This window comes from Lithobates pipiens, unplaced genomic scaffold (assembly GCF_037356315.1).
Source record: "Lithobates pipiens isolate NorthernLeopardFrog02 unplaced genomic scaffold, aLitPip1_a1.2 Scaffold_10, whole genome shotgun sequence".
Lineage (NCBI taxonomy): Eukaryota > Metazoa > Chordata > Amphibia > Anura > Ranidae > Lithobates > Lithobates pipiens.
The window spans coordinates 78537922-78557783 of NW_027507686.1; the positions used below are offsets into that span (position 1 = coordinate 78537922).

At 44.2% G+C, this 19862-nt stretch overlaps 1 protein-coding gene across 1 annotated transcript in view; it reads right to left on the reverse strand.

Annotated features, from left to right (window-relative positions):
- Positions 1-16541, reverse strand: part of LOC143933075 (cathepsin W-like) — a 159571-nt gene extending 143030 nt beyond the window's left edge. Inside the window, exons 1-3 of the mRNA XM_077456032.1 lie at positions 16382-16541; positions 16237-16291; positions 490-603 (exon numbers count right to left, since the gene is read on the reverse strand). Of these exons, the coding sequence (XP_077312158.1) occupies positions 490-603; positions 16237-16291; positions 16382-16453 (241 nt within the window). The 5' untranslated portion in view covers positions 16454-16541. The remainder of the gene's footprint in view (positions 1-489; positions 604-16236; positions 16292-16381) is intronic.
- Between the last annotated feature and the right edge of the window lie 3321 nt (positions 16542-19862).

Sequence of the window (19862 nt, forward strand, 5' to 3'; positions counted from 1 at the left end):
CATAGTCACAACAAAATGTACTAAAAAATAGAATTAACAGGAAACCATCAAATGAAATACATTTTCATGCAGTAAATATTTATATCCTATACACATTAAATATTACACTGGTGAATTATGATAGTAAAAGAAATCCACTCCAGATCACTTTTCAGAAGGCAAACCGCCACCAGTGTGAAAGAGCACTAAGGGCATATAGACATTTCCACTACAAAACCTTTCTTGTAGTCTTTTTTTTATACGTCAGTGAGAATATCACTAACCATGTTTCTGCCCCTTTCAAGTCCTGAACTGTTAGTTGATGATGTCACTGATATTGAAATAAAAAGACCATTATTCTACAAGAAAGGTTTGCTGGTGGAAATGTCTATATGCTCTTAGTGTTCTTTACAAGAAAAGTGTCTAGGGGAGAAGAGGGAAATTATAGTACAGCATCCTGAAGCTATTGAGCATTTATCCCTATGCAGTGGATAGTACTTGCATGCTTACCTGTGAGATCACTAAATTTGGTCACACCATACTCTGCTGTTCCCATCTCATCTCTCTGTAAATGAGCTGCCACCTCCATGTTCTTGGAAAATACAGATAGTCGGTACAAGAATTCTGTGATAAAGAAAATCACAAGCTGTTGCTGGCTAGGACATAGTTACACATACTCAAACATACTATGGATAACACAGGCTATTCTACTGACACAAAATGAAATACTACATAAAAGGAGATATTTTACATTGTTAGCAATGCATCCAAGGTCTTGGACACACAGGAGATGTTTACAACCTGATGGCGTACAAGAATAAGCCCTTGTACACAGGGTCGGAGATTCCGACAACAAAATCTTTTTTTTGATTTTGTCCGAAACTGTTGCATACACATGGACGGTTAAAGTTGTCAGAAAATCCGACGTGATGACGTTATTTCGTTATGACTGGACTACGTTCACGCTAGTAGCCAATAGCTTTGGTGTAGGAATTTGATCTGAGCATGCGTGGCACTTTGTCTGATGGGAATTCTCTACACATGATCGGAGTATGTCCGATCGGAGCATTTTGTCGGAAAATTTTACCAACAAGTTGGAAAACTTGGCCCGTCGGAAACAGTCCGATGTAGACCACACACAGTCGGAATATCCGACAAAAAAATGGTCCGATCGGACATATTCCGTCAGAATCTCCGACCGTGTGTACAAGGGCTTAGAGTGTTAATATTATGTATTTCTTTCTGTAAACTGGAAATACAATATCTCACAAAAGTAAGTACACTCCTAACATTTTTGTAAATATTTTATTATATCTTTTCATTTGACAACACTGAAGAAGTGACACTTTGCTACAATGTAAAGTAGTGAGTGTATTGAATGGAAATTCCCTCAAGGGGTTTTGTAGCAGCAAGAAGATGTTTGGGCAAATAACAATGGTTTACTTCAAAAATATTATTTCTTTCTTAAAGTTGTAGTATCAAAAATGCAAAGGAGTTATAAAAATCAATTCTGGTCTTAACATAAAAACACATATCTTGTCAACATTAGGAAAAAAAAAACACGTATGCACTCATTCTATGTGTGGAAACAAACAGATTTTAAGAGCGTTTTGCATGATATCCTTCCCTATATACAGTGGTGTGAAAAAGTGTTTGCCCCCTTCCTCATTTCCTGTTCCTTTGCATGTTTGTCACACTTAAGTGTTTCGGAACATCAAACCAATTTAAACAATAGTCAAGGACAACACAAGTAAACACAAAATGCAATTTGTAAATGAAGGTGTTTATTATTAAAGGTGAAAAAAATCCAGACCATCATGGCCCTGTGTGAAAAAGTGATTGCCCCCTAAACCTAATAACTGGTTGGGCCACCCTTAGCAGCAACAACTGTAACCAAGCGTTTGCGATAACGTGCAATGAGGCTTTTACAGCGTCCTGGAGGAATTTTGGCCCACTCATCTTTGCAGAATTGTCCTAATTCAGTTACATTAGAGGGTTTTCGAGCATGAACGGCCTTTTTAAGGTCATACCACAACATCTCAATAGGATTCAGGTCAGGACTTTGGCTAGGCCACTCCAAAGTCTTCATTTTGTTTTTCTTCAGCCATTCGGTGGTGGACTTGCTGGTGTGTTTAGGATCATTGTCCTGCTGCAGAACCCAAGTTCGTTTCAGCTTGAGTACACGAACAGATGGTCGGACATTCTCCTTCAGGATCTCTTGGTAGACAGCAGAATTCATAGTTCCTTTTATCACGGCAAGTCTTCCAGGTCCTGAAGCAGCAAAACAGCCCCAGACCATCACACTACCACCACCATATTTTACTGTTGGTATAATGTTCTTTTTATGAAATGCAGTGTTCCTTCTACGCCAGATATACTTGGACACACACCTTCCAAAGAGTTCCACTTTTGTCTCATCGGTCCACAGAATGTTGTCCCAAAAGTCTTGGGGATCATCAAGATGTGTTGTGGAGAAATTGAGACGAGCTTTGATGTTCTTTTTGCTCAGCAGTGGTTTTCTCCTCGGAACTCTGCCATGCAGGCCATTTTTGCCCAGTCTTTTCCTGATGGTGGAGGCATGAACGCTGACCTTAACTGAGGCAAGTGAGGCCTGCAGTTCCTTGGACGTTGTTGTGGGGTCTTTTGTGACCTCTTGGATGAGTCGTCGCTGCGCTCTTGGGGTAATTTTGGGCGGCCGGCCACTCCTGGGAAGGTTCACCACTGTTCCATGTCTTCGCCATTTGTGGATAATGGCTCTCACTGTGGTTCGCTGGATTCCCAAAGCTTTGGAAATGGCTTTATAACCCTTTCCAGACTGATAGATCTCAATTACTTTCTTTCTCAATTGTTCCTGAATTTCTTTGGGTCTCGGCATGATGTGTAGCTTTTAAGGATCTTCTGGTGGACCTTACTGTGTCAAGCAGCTCCTATTTAAGTGATGCCTTGATTGTGAACAGGTGTGGCAATAATCAGGCCTGGGTGTGGCTAGAGAAATTGAACTCAGGTGTGGACAACCACAGTTATAGTATGTTTTAACAAGGGGGGCAATCACTTTTTCACACAGGGCCATGATGGTTTGGATTTTTTTTCACCTTTAATAATAAACACCTTCATTTACAAATTGCATTTTGTGACGACTCATCCAAGAGGTCACAAAAGACCCCACAACAACGTCCAAGGAACTGCAGGCCTCACTTGCCTCAGTTAAGGTCAGCGTTCATGCCTCCACCATCAGGAAAAGACTGGGCAAAAATGGCCTGCATGGCAGAGTTCCGAGGAGAAAACCACTGCTGAGCAAAAAGAACATCAAAGCTCGTCTCAATTTCTCCACAACACATCTTGATGATCCCCAAGACTTTTGGGACAACATTCTGTGGACCGATGAGACAAAAGTGGAACTCTTTGGAAGGTGTGTGTCCAAGTATATCTGGCGTAGAAGGAACACTGCATTTCATAAAAAGAACATTATACCAACAGTAAAATATGGTGGTGGTAGTGTGATGGTCTGGGGCTGTTTTGCTGCTTCAGGACCTGGAAGACTTGCCGTGATAAAAGGAACTATGAATTCTGCTGTCTACCAAGAGATCCTGAAGGAGAATGTCCGACCATCTGTTCGTGTACTCAAGCTGAAACGAACTTGGGTTCTGCAGCAGGACAATGATCCTAAACACACCAGCAAGTCCACCACCGAATGGCTGAAGAAAAACAAAATGAAGACTTTGGAGTGGCCTAGCCAAAGTCCTGACCTGAATCCTATTGAGATGTTGTGGTATGACCTTAAAAAGGCCGTTCATGCTCGAAAACCCTCTAATGTAACTGAATTAGGACAATTCTGCAAAGATGAGTGGGCCAAAATTCCTCCAGGACGCTGTAAAAGCCTCATTGCACGTTATCGCAAACGCTTGGTTACAGTTGTTGCTGCTAAGGGTGGCCCAACCAGTTATTAGGTTTAGGGGGCAATCACTTTTTCACACAGGGCCATGATGGTCTGGATTTTTTTCACCTTTAATAATAAACACCTTCATTTACAAATTGCATTTTGTGTTTACTTGTGTTGTCCTTGACTATTGTTTAAATTGGTTTGATGTTCCGAAACACTTAAGTGTGACAAACATGCAAAGGAACAGGAAATGAGGAAGGGGGCAAACACTTTTTCACACCACTGTATGTAACGGTCTTCTTCAGGGGAGTTTATTCAATTCTTGATGAGAAAACTACATTCCCAGTTCGATGAATTGCCATTCTTCTAAAAGCATCTCTAGCCCAGAAGATCCCATTCTCCTGAAGTATTCCCATGCTCTCAACAGAGGCAAAAGCCCCCCCCCCCCCCCCCAGGCCTCTGAACAGATTACAAGAAGTCGCCCCCTGTTGGGCATGGGGGAAATTTCTGAGAAAGTAGTGAGTGTACAGGTTGTATAACAGTGTAAATTTGCTGTCCCCTAAAAATGACTCAACACACAGCCATTAATGTCTAAACCACTGGCAACAAAAGTGAGTACACCCCTAAGTGAAAATGTCCAAATTGGTCCCAAAGTGTCAATATTTTGTGTGGCTGTCATTATTTTCCAGCACTGCCTTAACCCTCTTGGGCATGGAGTTCACCAGGACTTCACAGATTGCCACTGGCGCCCTTTTCCACTCCTCCATGATGACATTGCGGACATGGTGGATGTTAGAGACATTACGCTCTTCCAACTTCCATTTGAGGATGCCCCACAGATGCTCAATATGGTTTAGGTCTGGAGACATGCTTGGCTAGTCCACCACCTTTACCCTCAGCTTCTTTAACAAGGCAGTGGTCGACTTGGGGGTGTGTTTGGGAGTGGTCGTCTTGGGGGTCATTATCATGTTGGAATGCTGCCCTGCAGCCCAGTCTCCTAAGGGAGGGCATCGTGCTCTGCTTCAGTATATCACAGTACATGTTTGCATTCATGGTTCCCTCAGTGAACTGTAGCTCGCCAATGCCGGCAGCCCTCATGCAGCACCAGACCATGACACTCCCACCACCATGCTTGACTGTAGGCAAGACACACTTGTCTTTGTACTCCTCACCTAGTTGCCTCCACACAGGCTTGACACCATCTGAACCAAATAAGTTTATATTGGTCTCATCAGACGACAGGACATGGTTCCAGTAATCCATGTCCTTAGTATGCTTGTCTTCAGCAAACTTCTTTAGAAGAGGCTTCCTTCTGGGACGACAGCCATGCAGACCAATTTGATGCAATGTGCGGCATATGGTCTGAGCACTGACAGGCTAACCCCCTATTCTTTCAACCTTTGCAGAAATGCTGCCAGCACACATACGTCTACTTCCCAAAGACAACCTCTGGATATGATGCTGAACATGGGCACTTAACTTTTTTGGTCGACCATGGCGAGGCCTGTTCTGAGTGGTACCTGTCCAGTTAAACCGCTGTATGGTCTTGGCCACCATGCTGCAGCTCAGTTTTAGGGTCTTGGCAATTTTCTTACAGCCTAGGCCATTTATATAGAGCAACAATTCTTTTTTTTCAGCTTCTCAGAGAGTTCTTTGCCATGAGGTGCCATGTTGAACTTCCAGTGACCATGATAAGAGAGTGAGAGCGATAACACCAATTTTAACACATCTTCTTCCCATTCACACCTGAAACCTTGTAACATTAACAAGTCACATGACACCGGGGAGGGAAATGGCAAATTATGCCCAATTTTGACGTTTTCACTTAGGGGTGTACTCACTTTTACTGCCAGCGGTTTAGACATTATCTATGTGTTGAGTTATTTTTAGGGAACAGCAAATTTACACTGTTATACAAGCTTTACACTCACTACTTTACATTGTAGCAAAGTGTAATTTCTTCAGTGTTGTCACATGAAAGAATAAAATAAAATATTTACAAAAATGTGAGGGAGGTACTCACTTTTGTGACATACTGTAGATACAACTATCTCCTGATGGAGCAAGTGAATCATTAAAAAAATAGATGAAAAACAGTCAACCTTTCAGCAAAATCTGTGTATGAAAAATAGGATTTTTAAAACAGCTTACCTGTAAAATCCTTTTCTTTCAAGTACATCACGGGACACAGAACCATAGTAGTTACTATGTGGGTTATAGGCCACCTTCAGGTGATGAACACTGGCACGCCCTAAGATAAAAAAAAGTGCACTCCCTATATAACCCCTCCCACTACTGGGAGTATTTCAGTTTTGTAGCAAAGCAATACATGTGTATACAAAAAGAACCTGATGTACTTTAAAGAAAATAATTTTACAGGTAAGCTGTTTTAAAAATCCTATTTTATTATCATACATCATGGGACACAGAGCCATAGTAGTTGCTATGTGGGATGTCCCATAGCAATGTCAACTGAAGGGAGGGAGACACAACAAAAAGTAGGGCAATAAGAGACTAGAGGACTAATACTGCAGCCTGCAGTACCCTGCTCCCAAAGGCGATATCCTCATGACCTTCTACATCTATTTGATAGAATCTGGTAAATGTATAGACTGAAGACCAAGTTGCGACCTTGCAGTTTTGAGCCATAGAGGCTTGGTAATGCACTGCCCAGGAAGCACTAACAGCCTAGAGGAGTGCGTTTTGATTTGAAAGGGTGGAATCCAAATCTTTAACCATGAGCTTGAACGATTACTTGTTCAATCTATTAAGAATAGTAGATTTCAATGTTGCCTGTCCTCCTTTAGGACTTTCAGGCAACTTGAATAAAAACATCAGTTTTTTATTAATCTGAGCAAGTCACCTTTAAGTAGACATTGACTGCTCTCACCACATCAAAAATTTAGTGATTTTCCTTTTAATGAACAGGGTTCTGGAAAAAAGGACAGATGAACAATAATCTGGTTTAGATAAAAACCTGACACTACCTTTGGTAAAAGGTTAGGATGAGGATGCAATACTACCTCATCCTTGTGAGCAACAAAAATATGGCTCTTTACAAGAAAGAGCAGCCATTACTGATACCCTTCTTGCAGCAATTATGGTTACCAGAAAAAAATGACAAAAAAGGACCAAGGGAATATCTCGTATCGGCCCAAAAAAGGGCTGTTTTGTAATGCCGACAAAACTAAATTCAAGTCCCAAGTGTTCAGGGGTTACTTAACTGGGGATTTAAGCTGATTTATCCCCTGAATAAAGTTATGGACCAAGGAATGCGAAGCAAGTGGTCATTGAAATAATACCGATAAGGCCCAGACCTGTCCTTAGAAAGCACTCAAGGCCAGCTCTATTTATCACCCAATGTACAGAAAAAATCAAGGTCTCTACCTAGACTAATTTCCTGGGGTGAAGCTTCTGGTTTCACACCAGGAGACATATGTTTCCCAGACTCCATAATATATAACTATGGAGGCTGGCTATGCATAAACCAAGGTAAAAAACGACCAAACCTGACAGCCTGTTTGCAAAAATGTATTTGAGAGGTGAAAATTATTATTATTGGAAAAACTGCTTCTAATTTGGGTTCCAAATGGCTTCAGTCAGCACTTGCTAAGAGCATAAATTGCTGCTTTACACTTATTCTCATTTACTTTTTAATTCAGCACAAAATACTTAAATATTTTTTTTACTAAGAGAAACTAAAAAAAAAAAGATCATAGAAATGTGAATAATCATTGCAGGCTACAGCAGTGTTCCAATAAAGTTATATTTTCTATTTGCTCTCTCTTTTTTTGTCCATTGGTTGAAGTGGATAAACGTACAGTATCTCACAAAAGTGAGTACACCCCTCACATTTTTTCAGATATTTTATTATACTGTATCTTTTTATGTGACAACAGTGAAGATATTACACTTTGCTACAATGTAAAGTAGTGAGTGTACAGCTTGTATAACAGTGTAAATTTGCTTTCCCCGCTGACTCAGCACACAGTCATTAAAGTCTTAACTGCTGGCAACAAAAGTGAGTACACCCCTAAGTGAAAATGTCCAAATTGGGTCCAATTAGCCTTTTACCTCCCCCCGGTGTCATGTGACTCATTAGTGTTACAAGGTCTCAAGTGTGAAAGGGGAGCAGTTGTGTTAAATTTGGTGTTATTTCTCTAACTCTCGCATACTGGTCACTGGAAGTTCAACATGGCACCTCATGGCAAAGAACTCTCTGGGGATCCAAAAAAAAATTGTTGCTCTACATAAAGATGGCCTACGCTATAAGAAGATTGTCAAGACCCTGAAACTGTGCTGCAGCACAGTGGCCAAGACCATACAGCAGTTTAACAGGACAGGTTGCACTCAGAACAGGCCTTGCGATGGTTGACCAAAGAAGTTGAGTGCACGTGCTCAGCGTCATATCCAGAGGTTGTCTTTGAGAAGTAGACATTTGAGTGCTGCCAACATTGCTGCAGAGATTGAAGGGGTGGGGGTCGGCCTGCCAGTGCTCAGACCATATGCCGCACTCTGCATCAAATTGGTCTGTTTGGCTGTCATCCCAGAAGGAAGCCTCTTCTAAAGATGATGCACAAGAAAGCCCGCAAACAGTTTGCTGAAGACAACCAGACTAAGGACATGGATTACTGGAACTATGTCCTGTGGTCTGATGAAACCAAGATAAACTTATTTGGTTCAGATGATGTCAAGCATGTGTGGCAGCAACCAGGTGAGGAGTACAAAGACAAGTGTGTATTGCCTACAGTCAAGCATGGTGGTGGGAGTGTCATGGTCTGGAGCTGCATGAGGGCTGCCAGTACTGGGGAGCTACAGTTCATTGAGGGAACCATAAATGCCAACATGTACTGTCTGTGACATACTGAAGCAGAGTATTCCAACATGATAACGACCCCAAACACACCTGAAAGATGACCACTGCCTTGGTAAAGAAGCTGAGGGTAAAGTTGATGGACTGGCCAAGCATGTCTCCAGACCTAAACCCTATTGAGCATCCTCAAACAAAAGGTAGAGGAGCGCAAGGTCTCTAACATCCACCAGCTCCGTAATGTGGTCATGGAGGAGTGGAAGAGGACTCCAGTGGCAACCTGTGAAGCTCTGGTGAACCCCATGCCAAAGAGGGTTAAGGTAGTGCTAGAAAATAATAGTGGCCACACAAAATATTGACACTTTGGGCCCAATTTGGACATTTTCACTGTTGTTGTCAGCCGTTTAGACAATAATGGCTGTGTGTTGAGTTATTTTGAGGGAACAGCAAATTTACACTGTTATACAAGCTGTACACTCACTCACTACTTTACATTGTAGCAAAGTGTAATTTGTTCAATGTCGCCACATGAAAAGATATTATAAAATATTTACAAAAATGTGAGGGGTGTAGTCACTATTGTGAGATACTGTATGTCTTTTTTAATCTAACTATATAACAACATATTTTGCAAGCAGCAGTTTGTATATATACGTTAATATAAAATAATGCACATAAAAAACATTTAATGTTGCCAGCATTATAGGATGGATGTCTATACAATAGCAAGGTAATAACTACTACTACTTATTTCATGGCAATCTCAAGACAAAAATAAGTTATTATCAAATTATATTAACCACTTAACAACCGACCCATAGCCGAATGACGGCTACAGGGTGGTTGCATAACCGGAGCGGACGGGCGGAGGGCATACTATGACGTCCTCCCAGTATCCTGCTTTCGCGCGCCCCCTGGGGCACACACCCGACCACTTCCATGACCGCCGGGTCCAGAGGACCCGGAGCATCACAGATCACGGTAAACGACCAATGGAAAAAACGGCCATTTACCATGTGATCGCTCCGTCAAATGACGGAGCGATTACGTGTAAACAAACCGACATGATATCTGGTTACTCTTTCCCCTCTCTGTCCAGTGTGTGCAGAGAGGAAAGAGATTGATGGCAGCAACGCTGTGGTGTAGTGTCCACAGCGCTGATATGTGACAAATCCATCTATGCATCCATCTATTCTCAGGCCGCGTACACACGCGCGGACTGTTCGCCCAACCTTGTTCGTCAAACAGTTTGGGCAAACAGTCCGCTCAAAATTTGCATGAGCGGACTTGCCCACACACGAGCGGACTGTTTGACGAACAAGGTTGGGCAAACAGTTCGCTCAACTTTTGAAATGAACGGACTCGCCCACGTAAGGAGGAGGCAAATCCGCCCATTTCGAGCGCGTGTACAGGTAGGCGGGGCCCGCGAAGGAGACGTCGCGGGCTCCGCCGCCTGGAATGGGCTTAAAGGGGAACCCCAACGCCGAAAAAAATCGGCGTGGGGGTTCCCCCCAAGTCCACACCAGACCCTTGTCCGAGCACGCTACCCGGCCGGTCAGGAAAGGGGGGCGAGCGAGCGCGCCCCCCCTCCTGAGCCGTACCAGGCCGCGTGCCCTCAACATGGGGGGTGCCTTGGGGAAGGGGGGGCCGCGCGGCCCCCCCACCCCAAAGCACCTTGTCCCCATGTTGATGAGGACAAGGGCCTCTTCCCGACAACCCTGGCCGTTGGTTGTCGGGGTCTGCGGGCGGGGGGCTTATCGGAATCCGGGAGCCCCCTTTAAGAAGGGGGCCCCGGATACCGGCCCCCCCACCCTATGTGAATGAGTATGGGGTACAATGTACCCCTACCCATTCACCTGTGAAATAAAGTACAAAAAAAAACACAACACAGGGGAAAAAAATATTTTATTGCACAGCCGGGGGTCTTCCGTCTTCGGGGGTCTTCTCGCCGGACTCCTCCGCTATGTGTGTGTAGCTCTTTTGCTAGCGGAGGAGTCCAGCTTTCTTCCTCCCCGCCGCCGGCCTCTTCTCCCGACTTCGGGGGTCTTGTCCCCCTCTTCGGTTCTTCTGCCGGGCCACCGCGCCTGGTCCGGTGGCCCGGTCTTCTGTCGCCGTCTTCCGTTCTTCTGTCGCCGCCTTCGGTTCTTCTGCCGGGCCACCGCGCCTTCTTGTAGCTCTTTTACAGGCGGTGGCCCGGTCTTCTGTCGCCGCCGACTTCCGTTCGTGTTCTTCTTGTTCTTCTTGTTCTTCTCCAGGAGATGTTGACACGTCGCTCCCTCCGGCCGGAATGCCAGAGCCGCGCTGTGCGGTCACTTATATAGTGACAATGGGGCGGTGTCACATGGTATATGTCACATGGGTTGGTCACATGGTGACTCCGCCCCCTTACGATGTCATAGTCCCCATGTGACATCAACCCATGTGACCATACCCATCCATACTCAGCCATACGCAGCAATACTCAGCCATACTCAGCTGCTGCCATACCCAGCTATACCCAGCCGTACCCAGCCGTACTCAGTCGTACTCAGCCATACCCAGTCATCCCATCTATACCCAGCCATACTCAGCCGTACACATCCGTAATCAGCCGTGCCCGGCCATAGTCATTCGTGCTCAGCCCCATCCACGGCTCATCCATCCCCATTCATGCTCATCCATGCCACATCAGTTATCATCCATGCTACATCCATGCCACTAAAATAATTGTTGGACAGCCAAGCAGGCCAATTTGATGCAGAGTGCGGCATATGGTCTGAGCACTTCAACCTCTGCAGCAATGCTGGCAGCGCTCAAATGTCTACTTCTCAAAGACAACCTCTGAATATGATGCTGAGCACGTGCACTCAACTTCTTTGGTCAACCATCGCAAAGGCCTGTTCGGAGTGGAACCTGTCCTGTTAAACCGCTGTATGGTCTTGGCCACTGTGCTGCAGCTCAGTTTCAGGGTCTTCACAATCTTATTATAGCGTAGGCCATCTTTATGTAGAGCAACAATTCTCCGGGACTGTGACATCATAAGGGGCGGGGACATCACCCGGTGATCCCGCCCATTGTCCATATATAAGTCGCCGCACAACGCGTCCCTGTCATTGCGGCCAAAGACAGTGTTGAGTCAACATCTCAAGGAAGAAGAGAAGAAGAAGAGAAGGTGGCGGCAGCGGTGGCGGCGACAGAAGACTAGTAAAAGAGCTGGGAGAAGAAAGCGGAGGCCCAGCAAGAAGAACTGAAGAGGGGGACAAGACCCCCAAAGTCAGAAGAAGGCCCCCGGGCGGCGGCGGCGACGAAGAAGAAAGCCATGCTCCTCCGCTAGTTAAAGAGCTAGCAGAAGATAGCGGAGGAGTCCGGTGAGAAGACCCTCAAGACGGAAGAAGACCCCCGGAGCTGTGCAATAAATTATTTTAAAACCCTGTGTTGTGTTTTATTTAAATTTTTTTCACCAGGTGAATGGGTAGGGGTACATTGTACCCCATACTCATTCACATAGGTTGGGGGCCCGGTTTCTGGGGGGCGCCTTATTAAAGGGGGCTCCCAGATTTCGATAAGCCCCCCTCCCACAGACCCCGACAACCAACGGCCAGGGTTGTTGGGAAGAGGCCCTTGTCCTCATCAACATGGGGACAAGGTGCTTTGGGGTGGGGGGGCCGCAGCGCCCCCCCTTCCCCAAAGCATCCCCCCATGTTGAGGGCACGCAGCCTGGTACGGCTCAGGAGGGGGGCTCGCTCGCCCCCCCCCCTTTCCTAACCGGCTGGGCTGCGTGCTCGGATAAGGGTCTGATAACGGCTTTGGGAGGGACCCCCACGCCGTTTTTTCGGCGTAGGGCTTCCCCTTTAAGTCCATACCAGGTGACAGGCTAGCGAGGTGTCAATCTCCGCACCAATGTCGGCGACATTGACTTCCTTCTCTAGTCTCGTCTACCTGGAGCCACACTCAAAATGAACGGACTTTCCTCCAAGTGTGGGCAAGTCCATTCATTTCAAAAGTCCGCTTTAAAGTCCAGCGGTTTGTCCGCCGGGCTAAGTCTGATCGTGTGTACGCGGCATCAGAGGTAGTTAAGAAATGATATGTATAATTTATGCTCCAAGAACGCCTGATGGTGCTCCCTGCATGTTGGGCCTCTGTATGTGGCCACACTGTGTAAAAGTCTCACATGTGTTGTATTTTCATACTCAGGTGGAGTAGCAGAATGTGTTTTGGGGTGTAATTTGTGCTATGCATATGCTGTGTGTGAGAAATAACCTGCTAATATATAAATTTTGAGACAAAAAAAAGAAATTAAATCTTGATTTTGCAAAGAATTCTGGGAAAAAATTACAACTTCAAAAAACTCACCATGCCTCTTACTAAATACCCTGGTCTACTTTCCAAAAAGGGGTCATTTGGGGGGTAATTTGTACTTTCCTGGCTTGTTAGGGTCTCAAGAATTGAGATAGGCCGTCAGTACTTCAGGTGTGATCAATTTTCAGAGATTGGCACCTTAGCTTGTGGACTCTATAAGGGTCGGTTCACACAGGGGCAACACGACTTTTGGAGGCAACTTGGACACGACTTGAACACGACTTGGGGCGACTTACAACATGACTTTAAGTCGCCCCAGGCCAGGCAACTTTTGCCGTGGCCAATCAGAGAATTAGCTCTCAAGGTGGAACTCCACACCAAATAAAAAATAAAAAAACGGCATGGGTTCCCCCTCCAAAAGCATACCAGGCCCTTAGGTCTGGTATGGAATTTAAGGGGAAACCCCTACACCTAAAAAACGGTGTGGGGGTCCCCCCAGATCCATACCAGACCCTTATCCGAGCACGCTACCCAGCCAGCCAGCCCCCCGAGCCGTACCAGGCCGCGTGCCCTCAACATGGGGGGTGCCCCCCCACCCCAAAGAACCTTGTCCCCATGTTGATGAGGACAAGGGCCTCTTCCCGACAACCCTGGCCGTTGGTTGTCGGGGTCTGCAGGCAGGGGGGCTTATCGGAATCCGGGAATCCGGAATACATTCTAGCATCCAAAACAATTTTAAAATAAATGCAGAAGAGACATCCTGAAGCAGGGGCCAATCCGAATCCCGTCCAACCAGATATTCTTTAAAGAGTATATAGATGGTAAACAAGAAAAAGGAAAATTGGAAAGCCCTCCAGGGGGCTTGGAGACGGACACTGGTTTTGGCATACTTGGTGGGGCCATGACTTGAACCCAGTCTGTGCAGTGGGTGCAACTTCATGGGACCCCGGGGCCCTTGATGCGTCCCTGTCCTGTTTATTAGTGGCCTGTAAGCGACATCACTGTTTGACTAAGATTCTCCAGCCTTTTCTGGGCCCCAGTGCACATGTAGGCCCCCTGTTGGTCCGATATTTTGGACTGCAGTGTGGCTGATAGGATAGGTGATTAAGTGGGGGAATGCAATACTATTCCCTTGTCCTTTCCAATTCCTTTTTCTTGTATCTATATACTCTTTAAAGAATATCTGGTTGGATGGGATTCGGATTGGCCCCTGCGTCAGGATGTCTCTTCTGCATTTATTTTAAAATTGTTTTGGATGCTAGAATGTACCTAGTGATTAGGATCTATGGGGTTAACCGGAAAAAAATCCCTGATGAAGGAGAATACGACTCCTCTCTGAAACTTCGTTGGGTTTGGGTTACTCCATTACATCTATCCATGATTTTTTGTGTATTGTTATGCATCCTTGATTATTTATATGTTTCTGTGATATTGTAATTATGTATTTTTTGTATAATAAAACATTTTTTATATATATATATTTTCCTATGTATGTGTAATATGGCAGTACCTATAAAGTCCCACTTCTAGGGGGTTTCTCCATTTTTCTATTCTTCTGGGGATGTGGTACACCTTTTATAGCAGATTTATTTCAGATAGCTCTGTTTCACTAACTTTCACAAAGACCAAATAATATACACCGATTTGGGTTATTTTTACCAAAGATATGTAGCGGTATAAATTTTGGCCAAAATATATGAAGAAAAATTACTAATTTGCTAAATTGTTAGAACAGAAACAAAGAAAAATTCTAAGTTTTTTTACAGAATTATCGGCCTTTTTTCTTTTATAGTGCAAAAAAAAAAAAAACAGAAGTGATTAAATACCACCAAAAGAAAGCTCTATTTGTGTGAAAAAAGGGACAACATTTTCATATAGGTACAGTGTTGCATGACTGAGTAATTGTCATTCCAAATGTGAAAGCACCGAAAGGTAAGAATTGGTCTGGTTAGGAAGGAGGTTTAAGTGCCCAGTGGTCAAGTGGTTAAATAATTTTTAAATTAGTATTTTTTTTTCTTTACACAAAATAATGAAAAAAAAGAGAAACAAATAAAAAATGTACTTCTTGTAAAATAAAATCATGCAAAAAATGCAAAAGGTGGGGCGGGGGTAGGCAGAGTTAGTTTTAGTTAAGGTTATTTGTTATGCTTGAAGCCGAACAGCCTAAAAAAGTTTTTAACTAGTGTTTATCAGTTACTTGTCTTTAAATTTGGAAGCACTGCCATTACTGCATCTATAGTTTTTTTTTTTTTAACATCCATGGGAAAGATTTAATAAATCCCTATCTTATTTTCATTAATTTCATTAATTTTTATCATTAGGTTCTTTAGATTTTTTACATTTATTCTATTTATTAAAACCTTGGACAATAGTGACATATGGGGGGTTATTTACTAAAGGAAAATCCACTTTTCACTGCAAGTGGACTTGAAAGTGCACTGAAACAGCACTTGGAAGTAAAGTCGCTGTAGAACTGAGGGGGACATGCAAGAAAGATAAAAAACAGCATTTTAGCTTGGACATGATTGGATGATAAAATCAGCAGAGCTTACACTCATTTCAGATCTACCCCTTAGATTTAGAGCGACTGCACTTCCAACTGCACTTTCAGTGCACTTTCAAGTGCACTTGCAGTGCAAAGTGGATTTGCCTTTCATAAATAACCCCCATTGTGACTATATCTGGTCTATCATTCATGATATTATGACCCACATTCTAATATCTAGGAAGACAACATACCCCACTTGCAAATTGGACACTTCCAAATCTGCTAGTACATTTAACACTCCCCTCCACCCAGACTGACAATGCTGCTGTCAAAAGGTGCTTCTGTTCTCATTCATCCAAAGTGGGAGCACTCCAAAGGAGGTATATTACCGTCCAGATCACCCGGTGAAAAAAGAGGGGAAAACCCTTAAAAAATTAAAACGAATGCAGCCACCACATCTAATAATTAGTAGCTGCAATATATTACATTTTTGGTATTGGGTTTAATACCGCTCTAAGCATGTTTTATTATGATATAGACATTTTGGACTGACATAATATTACTCTGAGTTACTCAATAGTGCCCAAATCATTAAGGAAAAACAATATAAGTTAAAAAGTACTATTTAAAACAATGATTCTCAAACTGTGTGCCGCTTGGGATTTGCAGGTTTGCTGTGTAAATTTTGAATTTTCTTTTAAATTGCTAGCATTTTGAAACCTTGAACATATCAAAAAATTAAATGGTAAATCAATTTCGCAAAAGTTAAAAAAGTAACATCAGCAATCTCTAAGGTTATACCTTCAGGACTTCTGTAGCTCTTGTTAAACTGCTGTATGAAGTTTGCAAATTGGACCTAAAAAAATAAACAATAATCAGTAACCAGAAAAATCACATATCAAATAATTCAGTTGCCAGTTATTCACTGAATCTATTGGGCACTCACCAATTCGGAGCTTGTACAGGATGGGTATGGGAAAAGGACCATGACAGCACTGATGGCACAAAGCAGTAGCATATTGATACTTTCATAAAACACACCTAAATGCTGGAGTGAATGATCGTATCTTCAAGGTAATATAAAGAAGATTTGCTTAGTAAAAGTGAAAGTGAGGTCAATATCAACAAAGGAAACCAAGCACAGTAGTGTAAATGATAGTTTAAAGAAAAAATGAGATACCACAAAATAAAAGCAAACTGAGCCAGAAAGAAAATTAAACTAAAAATAGAGGTGCTAGATGTTCTATTACTGGTATCCGGTGTTGTCAAAGACCATCCTATTGATCAAGCTATCTTGCTTCCGTCAGATTACCAAAGGTGTGGGACTCCAAAATGATGTTTTATTATGCTCATGGCAGAAATTTGTTATATATGTAGCACCCTGATGTTTAAGCAGGGTTGCTATTAAATTTATTTGCCAAGTGATAGTTGCTTTGACCAATTGTCAGAAGGTCAATTGTTTGGCCTTAATTTTGGAATTCCTGCACTTCTCTCTTCTGTTGATAGATGGCCAGGTATCTGGTGACATTAGATAGGACAAGTGCATTGCAAGGACAGACTAGGAATGAATGGGGTATCTCAGCCAATGGGCAGGGATCTTTTTGTGTCCCTTGGCCTGCTGGAAGAACCTATTAATTTGGGTGGAGTCAGGTGATCGGGGTTCTGTGCCACCAGGATGGTTGTCTGGGTGAATGTGTGTTGTATTGCCCTGGGCTTCTAGCACATAAACCTAAGGCCCATCCCGAGCACATCTGGTTGCTAGGCTGTCTGAGGGCCTATCCAGAAGCAAGAAGCAGTGTAGGATTGGGACTGCGGGCTTGTAGTCCAACCAGAAGTAACGGTTCAGCCGGCCGGAGAACCTGTCATGGTTGTTACCAGCGACCACTGGGAGTAGCTGAAGTAAGTACCAGAGCAGTATTCTTACCAGCCGGGGATGGTGAAGAAGTTGGAAAACTTCAGCAAGTGCCAAGTCAAGGACCCAGCCAGTGGAGGCGACGCTTGCAGAGCATAATTGTGTGCCAAGTCAGGGACCAAGCAGGCCAGTGGGGTGACACTTGGGGAGTATCTGTGAGTGCCAAGCTAGGGACCCAACAGGGACGGGAGGGGGTGACACTTGAGGAAGATACAGAGTTGAGAAGATTGGAAGAGCTCAGGGGATTCAGTGGCAAGTGGATCAGGAAGTCTAGTGAAAGAATGGGAGCTCAGTTGAGTAAAGTTCTATGATAGGAGATTGTAGAACAAGTGAGAGAGTTCATTGAAACCTTTGTTAGAAACTGTTACAAGATTGTTGCCATAGGTGACAGCAGTCCTACTCATGCAGATGTGGTGGTGTCTAGCTGGATGCCTTTCCCTGCATGGCTGTCTGCCTATAGAAGTCTCAGAGTCTGCCAATTAACATTGCATCATGTAAGGATGTCCTGGCCCTAACCCTCTCTCCTACAGTTCTCTTTAAGAGACAATAAATCTCTTTGCATTCAAGAAGTGTTTGGTGCCCATCAATCCACCTTGCATTACACCCACCATGCCTTGTAACCCACTCTACACAGAAGGGTGTCAGCTGTCCCTAACTCTGGAGGTCACCCTTAAAGCGGAGGTCCACCCTAAAGTGGACCTTCCGCTCATTGAAATCCTCCCCCCCTCCGAAGCCACAATTGGCACCTTTCAGGGGGGAGGGGGGTGCAGGTACCTGTACAGCACAGGTATCTGCACCCACTTCCGGCGTAGATTCTGCAGAAGGTACGCCCCTTTGCACAGAATCTACGCCCCTTTCCGAAAGTCCCCCGCTGCCTGCTGGGAAACACACGGATCCCAGAGACAGCGGGGACCATCCTCATTGCGCAGCGCGACTCGCGCATGCGCAGTAGGGAACCGGGAAATGAAGCCGAAAGGCTCCACTTCCTGATTCCCATACCCAAGATGGCGGCGGCAGCACCCGAGAGACGATCGAGAGATCGGCTTCGGGTGCCGACATCGCAGGCGCGCTGGGCGGGTAAGTGTCATTATTTTAAAAGTCAGCAGCTGCAGTATTTGTAGCTACTGGCTTTTAAAAAAAAAAACGGCGGACTCCCAGCGGACTCCCGCTTTAAGCCTAGAGTGACATTTGAAGCCCAATGTGGGGCAAAGGCACTATTCTCGCAGCAGTCGCCCATAGAAACCGGCTACAGCTACATCAGGATTTCATCTGGCTCCATGGGAAGATGACAAGTAACATCTCTACTTCTTATATACTGTGTTATTATGCATTCCAACAATGTGGGGAAGAACCAGCAAATCTCATTGCTTCTGGTAGCCTGGTCTTTTGACACTTCCCGCCAGCACTGCTAGGGTTAAAACAGACTCCATTACAGATTTAGTGTGGTGCAGAAGGAAAAGGGTGGGCGCTAAATTTTTCAGAAAGTATCTGCACCATGGCAGGGGGAGGGGTCCCCACTCTGCAGAGGAGGATAAGGAAGTGCTACGTGTGCCTGGTTGTGGGTTGGAGAAGATGGTGCAGTTAACAGAGGACAGAATTAAAATTAGACTTGGGAAACTTAACATTAATAAATCACCGGGACCAGGTGGCTTGCACCAGAGGGTACATAGGGAACTCAGTCAAGTAATTACCAGACCATTGTACCTAATTGTTACTGACAGTCTACTGACTGGAATGGTACCAGCTGATTGGAGAAAAGCCAATGTAGCACCAATATTTAAAAAGGGTCCATAATACATGCCTGGGAATTACAGACCAGTTAGCCTAACATCACTAGTATGCAAGCTCTTGGAGGGGATGTTAAGGGACTAGATGCATGATTTTAGTAATGAGAACAGTATCATTAGCAGTAATCAGCATGGATTCATGAAGAATTGTTCTTGACAAACCAATCTATTAACCTTCTATGAGGAAGTGAGTTGCCATTCAGATAAAGGAAGGCCCGTAGACGTGGTGTATCTGGATTTTGCAAAAGCATTTGACACAGTTCCCCATAAACGTTTACTGTACAAAATAAGGTCCCTTGGCATGGACCATAGGGTGAGTACATGGATTAAATACTGGCCACAAGGGCGAGTTCAGAGGGTGGTGATAAATTGGGAGCACTCGGAATGGTCAGGGGTGGGTAGTGGAGTCCCCCAGGGTTCTGTGCTGGGACCAATCCTATTTAATTTGTTCATAAACGACCTGGAGGATGGGGTAAACAGTTTAATCTCTGTATTTGTGGACAATACTAAGCTAAGCAGGGCAATAACTTCTCTGCAGAATGTGGAAACCTTGCAAAAAGATCTGAACAAATTAATGGGGTGGGCAACTACATGGCAAATGAGGTTTAATGTAGAAAAATGTAAAAGAATGCATTTGGGTGCAAAAATATGAATGCAATCTATACACTGGGGGGAGAACCTCTGGGGGAATCTAGGATAGAAAAGGACCTGGGGGTCCTAGTAGATGA